Source organism: Sinocyclocheilus anshuiensis, unplaced genomic scaffold, assembly GCF_001515605.1.
Source record: "Sinocyclocheilus anshuiensis isolate Anshui unplaced genomic scaffold, SAMN03320099.WGS_v1.1 scaffold1849, whole genome shotgun sequence".
Taxonomy (NCBI): Eukaryota; Metazoa; Chordata; class Actinopteri; order Cypriniformes; family Cyprinidae; genus Sinocyclocheilus; species Sinocyclocheilus anshuiensis.
In genome coordinates this window covers 260,773-268,867 of record NW_015541038.1, presented here as the reverse complement: position 1 = coordinate 268,867, position 8,095 = coordinate 260,773, and the positions used below count along the sequence as shown (strand labels likewise).

Below are 8,095 nucleotides of genomic sequence, written 5' to 3'. Positions count from 1 at the left end.
ACGGAACGCCAAGTTTCAATTTTTGGTTCATACAGAAAATCGGAAAAATGAAATCTTGACCGTTTTTTACCGTTTTTCGTTTGCCAGATGAATGATCGGATGAAACACGGACCCAGTTTACATCACTGATTATTAAAACTGACCTGTCAACAATCAGGTGAGGAAAAAACATTATAGTAATATTACTGCATTACAAATTATTAAACATTACAGTTCACAATTGCTTCAGATATAAAAAAAAAAATTGGTTCTATTAACTTCAAGTCAGTTACTGAATCTCACATGAACTATAAATATTACAGTAAAATACTCAAGTGTGTCGAGTGTGTCAGTGTTCAGGGAATGTGAGTCTGGAAAACTCTCTCATTACAGTAACATGAATTATTAGAATAAACTGTGCTTAATTCTCATTATAATAAAGTCACATTGTAAAAAAAAAATTAGGCTTAACTTTCTTTAAACAAAATACTTTTTTTCTTTTGGTTTTGGGGTAACTAGTACTCTGACGGGCTTTATAAGATTTATATGGAAACTCGTTTCCACCACAGAATAAAATAAAAAAGGTAATTGTGACATTTTAGCTAGGGTCTTGTGAGCTATAAACTCAGAATTGTAAGATCTTGACTCGCAATGGTGAGATATAAACTCGCCATTCTGAAAAGAAAAGTCAGAATGAATAAAAAGTTGCAATTACCTTTTCTATTTATATAGAATATATAAACTCAAAATCGCAGGAAAAGTCAAAATTCTGAGTTTAATATCTCGCAATTCTTTTTTTTCCTCCTTTGCAGTAAACAAAATCCAAATTGTGAGATATAAACTCAGAACTGTGGAAAAAAGTGAACTGAGATTTTTTTTTTTTAATCCTGTGGCAGAAACAAGCTTCCATAGATTCAGCCCTTCTGTATTGCATTAATACAGAAGTGCACATTTAGCACACAAAACCCAGTGTAAAGAGGTGGCACTGAAATGGGTGTGGATCAGCTGCCTGCAGACGGCAGTGCCGGTGTCCTGCGGCGGATCTCCTGCTGGAGCTGCTCCTTCAGTGTGGACACCTGCTCCTCCAGACCCCTGACGCGCTGCCGGTGCGCTCTCTCTCGGGCTGCCAGCGCTCGCTCCGCCTCTCTCTGACTGACGCGCAGTCTCTCAGCCTCCCGATGGGCCGCCTGCTCGCTCGCGCTGGGACTCTGCTCCAGTTCCGCCAGCTGAGCCTGAGACAAAAACACGCCACACATACACACCGCTGGTCCGTAACCAATCAAGTAACAGAGACAACCCACTGTCACAATAGCAACAGCAGAAGCCATAGCAACCCCAACACCACGGCGAGTATGTTCCTGATGCTGCTGCTCTACTGCACTACGAAGCGCTTTAAACACAAACACGGCATGTTCTTAAGGCCCGCTCACACCGCGGATAACTATAGCAACAACTGTGAAGTTATAATAATTACTCTAATTGAGAACAGTTAAGTCCACACTGCAACGGTAAAGATAACGACACAGAGGAACGATATCATCAGAATCACTTCCAGAACGATATTTCGTTATCACCTGTTAATATAGTTATTGTTGTAACTATCGTCCATTGGTGTAGACAGTAATATAGATAGCATTATAGTTACCTTTATAGTTTTTGTTCATTGGTGAGGACACCAACATAGTTATTGTTATAGTTATCTTTATAGTTCTTCTACTTGGCATAGACGCTAGTATAGTAATAGCTATCGTTCATTGGTGTGGGCACTAATATAGTTATCGATATAGTTATCATTCTTGGTGTGAACGGGCCTTTACTCACCAGACATAACGCAATCTTCTGTTTGACACCGCACAACTCTTCCTTACAGCGATGAAAAACAATCGCACACACATTATAGGATGACACTGTTAATGCAGCTCATGATTAGCGTGAGCATGTGAGCGAGCTGATAACGCCGTACCTGCAGCAGCACGATCTGTCTCTGCGCGTCCTGCAGCTCCTGTTCGACGGTGTTGAACGAGCGATCCAGACGGCCTTTCTCCGCACACAGACGCATGCTGCTCTCCTCCGTCTTCAGCTTCTGACGCTCCACCTGACGAGGCAAAACAGACCGTGAACTCGCTGGATTCAATCCTGCATTTAAACACGGCGTGCAGACAGACAGCTGGCCTGTCTCACCTTATCCAGTGTGTTTCTCAGCGCGGCCTTGTCCTTCTCCAGCCGGACGGCCTGTCTCTCTGTATCTCTCTTCTCGGTCTCCAGTAAGGCCACGGCTCTCTGTAGGCTGCGCAGACGCTCCTCTGCAGACACTCTGTCTGTCTGCGCAGACTGTAGACTGCGCTGGGCTTCGGTCAGACTGTCGGACTTCAGTCGCAGAGCCTGCGTGAGACCGGAGAAAGACTGAATCTTTAAAAGAACAAATCTAGAACAACGTGAATCAAGTAAAGAAGAATGTTGCATTCACACTGTCAATGCTATTGAATGTGAAGTCAGATCTCTTTATTTATCAGGTCTCAGACCTCTTTTCATTCACACTATTGTTTTCAACGCAATCTCATGAGAAAACCCTTGAATAAACCAATAAAATACATGAAGCTGGTCTCAATGCATATTTAATATGATCTCAGTTCAGTTGCATTTTAAGGATGTTCACATTGAACGTATTTTTGCATTCCACTACACTGCCTTGCATTGCATTGTAAACGCACTAGAATGGACGAATTTGACTCACATTTTTTAAAGTATAAAATTCAAGTTAAAATGTGTCCAATATTCAGTTTTTTTTAAAAAGTCACATATTTAATTTTTTTTCCACTGCGGCTCTGCAGCTCGCATTTTTAAATGCAAAAACCGTTCTGCGTGAACCGGCTTTAAGTCTGTTTGCCGCATTCACATTCGAAGCTAAATGCTAAATGGCGAACTGAAATGACGCTCACCTCCTGTGTGTTGTGCAGCTCCGTCTCCAGCTCAGATCTGCGCAGCTGACTCTGGGTCAGCTCTGACTGCAGTGTCTGCACACGCTCCGTGAGCACTGCGATATTACGCTTCCCGTCCGACACGGACGCTCTGAGTCCATCCACACGCTCCTGAACCACACAGCAGAGGAACAACATCAACTGTTATCTGAATATTTATAGTTAAATAATAGTTATTATGATTAAAGTTATCGTAATATTTGTAGTTATAGCTGTAGTTATCATAATAGTTACTGTAATATTTATAGTTATCATAATAGTTATCATAACATTTATAGTTATAGTTAACGTAATACTTATTGTAACAGTTATAGCTATCTATATAGTTATCATAATAGTTATATTAGAGTTATGGTAATAGTTATAGTTATGCTATGGTAAAGCCCGTCGACCTCGCCCCTCACCTGCAGCTGTCTGCGCTCGGTCTCGGTCTGTCCCAGTGTTTTCTGCAGTGTGGCGAGACGCCCCTGGGTGGCGCTGTGGGCGGCGCTGGCTTCCTGCAGGCTCTGGGAGAGAGCAAGCGCTCGCTCTTTCTGAACGCTCTCTCCATCCTGCGCTTTAGACAGCAGCGCCGTCAGTCGATCCACTTCACGCTGAAGAGACGTGAGGCGAGCTTCGCCCTCTGCCACCTGAAACACATACAAGCGTGTGACCAATCACTGCGGTCGAGGAATCCGGTTCTGAGGCAGGGTAGCTTGTGCTCAGGACCTGTTTGCTGGCGCTGTCGTGCCGGTCGTGAGTCGTCTGGATCTCCATCTCTCTCTCGGTCAGACTCAGTCTCAGTCTCTGCAGCTCTCCCTCCAGACTCCGCCTCCCCAGCTCCACCCGTGTGCCCCGCCCCTCAGCCGCCTCCAGAGCCTCACGCAGCCGCCGACGCTCCGCCTCCAGACGCGCCTCGCCGGCACGCAGCATACTGCACTGCTCCTGCAGGGGGCGATGACTACGTTACCACTACTCCAGACGACGTTAGTGTAGATGAAATAAGACGCACCTCCACACGCTTGCGCTCGGTCTCGGTGTTCAGCGAAAGTCTCTCCAGCTCTTTGATTCGCTCGTTAAGCGCTCGGCGGTCTCGGTCTGCTCTCCGCAGGGACTCTTCCTGCTGCTGCAGCAGAGCTTGAGTCGCCGACAGCTTCTCATCCACCGCACGCTTATCTACACAAACACACCATCAACACCAGCCGAACCTGACAGAACCTCCATTTGAGGGCGCTCTCGAATTATAAAGCAAAAAAAAAAGCACATTTCTGTTTAAAAGTTGTATAATTAGCTGTATATAAACACAGTGGAAGTTACCCTCTTGGCACTCCTGTAGTGTGTTGTGTAGCTGAACGAGGCGCTGGTGGGCGGAGTCTCTCTCTCCCGCCACTTCCTCCAGTTCCCTCTGCAGTGACCCCAGCTGACCCCGCGCCTCATCCTGCACACATATAATATAGTACATTTAATATAGTTACCATTATAGTTATAGTTATCATAATAGTTATAATCATAGTTAATGTTGTCGGAACAGTTATCGATATAGCCGTCATAATCATTATGGTTGTAGTTATGGCTCTTGAAGTGAACAGTTGTGAGTGTAGCGTGTTACTCGTTCTCTCTGAGCCTCGCGCAGCTCCTGCAGGAAGTCTCGGAGGCCGCTGCGCAGGGTTTCCGGGTCCAGCTCCTTCAGGGCGACGGGCAGCGGGGCGTCTGTCCTCTCGGGAGACAACGGCTGCAACACCATGGTGTTATCAGGAGTCACGTTACCTGCCACGTCTGAGACAGCAGAGAAATCATGCAGAACTTCCTCTCCGGACCAAAAGCAGCTCTTTATTCCACAGATTTCACTTCTTTAAAAACTGAATCTGACCTTTGGGTGGCGATAGCGAGCAGTGCAGCGGAGACACGCTCCGATGGCGAGATATCATCCCTGAGGTCAGAGAGGAAGGGGAGGAGCCTGCCGGGCTCCGCCCCCTGCTGCTGCTCCGCCCACTGGCCCCGATGCCCAGCGTGCGCGTGAGCGCCGACTGCAGACTGCACAGCCTGAACTCCAGATCCCTGCGTGCGGCCTCCGCTCGCGATAGCTCCACCTCCGTCGCAGCCAGACGGCCCTGCGCCTCACTCAGCTGCAGCTGCGTCTGCGCAGACACCTCGCAGGCCGAATGAGCGCGCACCGAGAGGTTACGCGCCTCGTCCTGAAGCTTCTTCTCACAGCCGCGAGCCTCCTGCAGCTGAGACGCCAACTCTCGCTCACGACTGCGCCAACGCGACTCGCTCTCGCCCAGACGCCGCTGTAGAGAAGACAGCTAGAGAGAGAGACAGCTGCCGTTAATATTTTTAGATTCTTAAAGAATACAAATTTATAGATGCAGCTGAAACTAGACTGGAATTTCATTATTAGATGACATTCATTTAGGTGGCGACATTAACATAAATCGACCCATATTGAATGTGATTTACGGAGATCTCACCTCTTTCTGAAGAGAGTTTCTGGTAGTTTCGGTGTCGGCGAGTCTCTGTTTGAGCGAGATCAGTTCTCTGGCTCGCTCCTCGTCTTTGTGCTCCTCCAGCGACAGACGCGTCTGCATCTCGGCCAGCTGCTTGCTCTTCTGCTCGCGCTCCACGTCCAGAAGCTTCACCTGAGGGCACAGTGTCACACATCAGATGCCAGCTCTGGCTCTCAGCACTCAGCGTTCACAGCGCTTCGGTCTGACCTGTCTGCGCAGCTCCTGCAGCTCCCTGCGCGCCTCCAGTCTGGACCTCTCCACCTCGCGCAGACAGCTGCGCAGATCAGACACCTCCTTCTGCGCAGACGCCAGACTCTCCTCCAGCAGAGACACTCTCTGCTCCTTCTCCTCACACACGCGCTTCACGCTGAAAACAGACAGACACAGCACAGTGAAGTCCCTCCAATCAGCAGAAAGAAAATCATCTGCATGACAGTTTGCAGACTTGCTGTTCTCATTAGTTCTATTACAGATAAAAACCCTTCAACAATGTAGTATTCATTCACTTTCATAAGCACAGTATAAGTGAATTGTATGGAAGCTTGTTTCCGCTACGGGATAAAAAAATTAAAAAGGTAAATGCGAGCTTACAATCTCACAATTGTGACTTTTTTGAGAAGATTTCTTCACAATTTATATCTCTGGTTTCTTAAAGTTGTGAATTTATATCTCACAATTCTAAGTTTACATCAAGCAATTCTGACTCTTATCCCGTGGTGGAAACAAGCTTCCATAGATTGGCACACAGAGTTTGTTAAAGCGTCCGTCACCTGATTCTCTCGCTCTCTGATGCTCTCAGCGTTTCCCTCAGCTGCACGTTTGATTGGCTGAGAGTGTCCCTCTCCTTGGTGACATCACTGAGGGAGTGCCGTAGCTCCGCCCCCTCTCGCCTGTGCCCCTCCCCCGCGTCCCGTATCTGGCACAAGCGTTTCTCCATCTCCAGCAGCTCTCGTCTGGCACTGTCACGGCTCTCCTCGCTAGATGACAGCAGCGCGCGACACTCCTCCAACTGCAAGAGAAGAAACAATTACACATCTTACTGTTGTGTTCTGCTCTTCAGGCATGATAAAGTTTCCTTCACAAACCTCTCTGAGCGCCGTATCTGCTTGCGTCTGCTGCTCGGCGCAGTTCTCCTGCAGCCTGCGCAGCTCACGCCTGTGTGCACTGACTGCGTCCTGCAGCTGACTGCGCAGTTCCTGCAGTTCTGTGTTTAGAGCCGCAACGGCATTCTACAGACAAATTCAAACCTCTGTTTATAACACACCCATGATTATTAAGACTATTAGAGTCACTGACACAATATCGGTGTTTCCATCCACAAATTTGTATAAAATTTTTGGGATACTGCATTAAAAAAATGCTAAGATGCATGTAAAATTTTTAATATGTGCATTAATTATAATTAATTATTAAATTATTAATTATTTATTAATTATTAATTAAAATTAAATATAATTAATTTTTAAATAAATGTATGCACTCAACTGAGGCAGGTAATTTCCTTAACCGAATAAATGCACAACAATATGTAACAAGTATTTGCATCCACATCCGAACGCAAGATAACATGACAGAGTACTGTGTTTCGTAAAGGTACAAGTAATTTAACATGTAGGAAAAAAGAGCTGCAATGGATTCCCCAGGTTAAACAACTTTCATTTTTATATTTGATACTTTGCGCCATATTCCAAGGAAGTGACGATTTTGTTCTCTTAAATACAAGGGATGAAAATGGTGCTTTATCCGCAATTTTCATGAGAGGTTTCAATTTTTCGTGTAAATGAAATTGGCAGCTCTGGATGGAAACAGCTAGTGTTGAATCATGCAGTAGTGTAGTTTTCTGACCCGCTCCTGGTCTCTGAGGAGCGCCGTCTCTCGGCTCAGTCTCTCCAGCTCCAGCGCTGCAGTGCTCAGCTCCGCCTGTAGGGAGCTCACCTTCTCCCACAGAACCGTCTTCTCCGCCTCCTTCACAGACAGCGCCTGGACACGCCATCAGACGGTTACGACAGAAATGACACGGACGCACCTGAGCTTCCAGTGCGAGCCTCACCTGCTGTTTGTCCGTCTCGGCCTGTAGCAGACTCTGGTCCCTGTCGCGCTGCAGGGAACGCAGCTCTTCCTGAAGCTCATCTCGCTCTCTCTCCTGCCGGATCATCTGCTCCTCCAGGTGTTCACGGACACGCCGCAGCGCCACCTCCTGCTCCGCCTCCAGACTGCAGCGCAGCGCCTCCTACAGGATTCACATGATATTACGTGATGTATACGCCTGAAACACGTGTCACATGTAACGAATACACGTGCGCTCGTATGACCTTCTGATTGGTCAGTCTCTCCAGCTCCTCCTGGTGGTCGGACAGGGCTGTATGCAGAGCTCGCTGCGCCTCCTGTTGAGCGGCCGTGAGTGTGTCTCTCAGCACGTCTTTCTCTTTCTCGCCCCGAGACAGAACCGTCTCTCTTTCAGTGCGCAAACGCTTCAGCTCCGCTAAGCACAGACAAACTAAACATCAAAATAGGGCTCATTTAAAATAAAACCCGTCTCTCTCTCTCTCATGTATCTGTCTCACTCTCATATATATCTGTCTCACTCTCATTCATGTACCCGTCTCACTCTCTCATTCATGTACCCGTCTCACTCTCTCATTCATGCACCGT

The 8,095-nt window shown here is 47.1% G+C and overlaps 1 protein-coding gene across 2 annotated transcripts in view; it reads right to left on the bottom strand.

Moving 5' to 3' along the window:
* Positions 1-836: 836 nt before the first annotated feature.
* crocc (ciliary rootlet coiled-coil, rootletin) overlaps positions 837-8,095 on the bottom strand; it is a 25,930-nt gene continuing 18,671 nt past the window's right edge. Inside the window, exons 20-37 of one of the 2 annotated variants that reach the window (XM_016488912.1) lie at positions 7,756-7,925; positions 7,494-7,673; positions 7,289-7,423; positions 6,529-6,672; positions 6,214-6,452; positions 5,651-5,810; positions 5,408-5,575; positions 4,807-5,242; positions 4,546-4,712; positions 4,254-4,374; positions 3,949-4,112; positions 3,666-3,881; positions 3,362-3,586; positions 2,919-3,068; positions 2,161-2,361; positions 1,943-2,074; positions 1,801-1,842; positions 837-1,211 (exon numbers count right to left, since the gene is read on the bottom strand). In XM_016488912.1, the coding sequence (XP_016344398.1) occupies positions 981-1,211; positions 1,801-1,842; positions 1,943-2,074; positions 2,161-2,361; positions 2,919-3,068; positions 3,362-3,586; positions 3,666-3,881; positions 3,949-4,112; positions 4,254-4,374; positions 4,546-4,712; positions 4,807-5,242; positions 5,408-5,575; positions 5,651-5,810; positions 6,214-6,452; positions 6,529-6,672; positions 7,289-7,423; positions 7,494-7,673; positions 7,756-7,925 (3,281 nt within the window). In that variant the 3' untranslated portion in view covers positions 837-980. The remainder of the gene's footprint in view (positions 1,212-1,800; positions 1,843-1,942; positions 2,075-2,160; positions 2,362-2,918; positions 3,069-3,361; positions 3,587-3,665; positions 3,882-3,948; positions 4,113-4,253; positions 4,375-4,545; positions 4,713-4,806; positions 5,243-5,407; positions 5,576-5,650; positions 5,811-6,213; positions 6,453-6,528; positions 6,673-7,288; positions 7,424-7,493; positions 7,674-7,755; positions 7,926-8,095) is intronic. The other variant, XM_016488913.1, reaches the window with a different exon arrangement.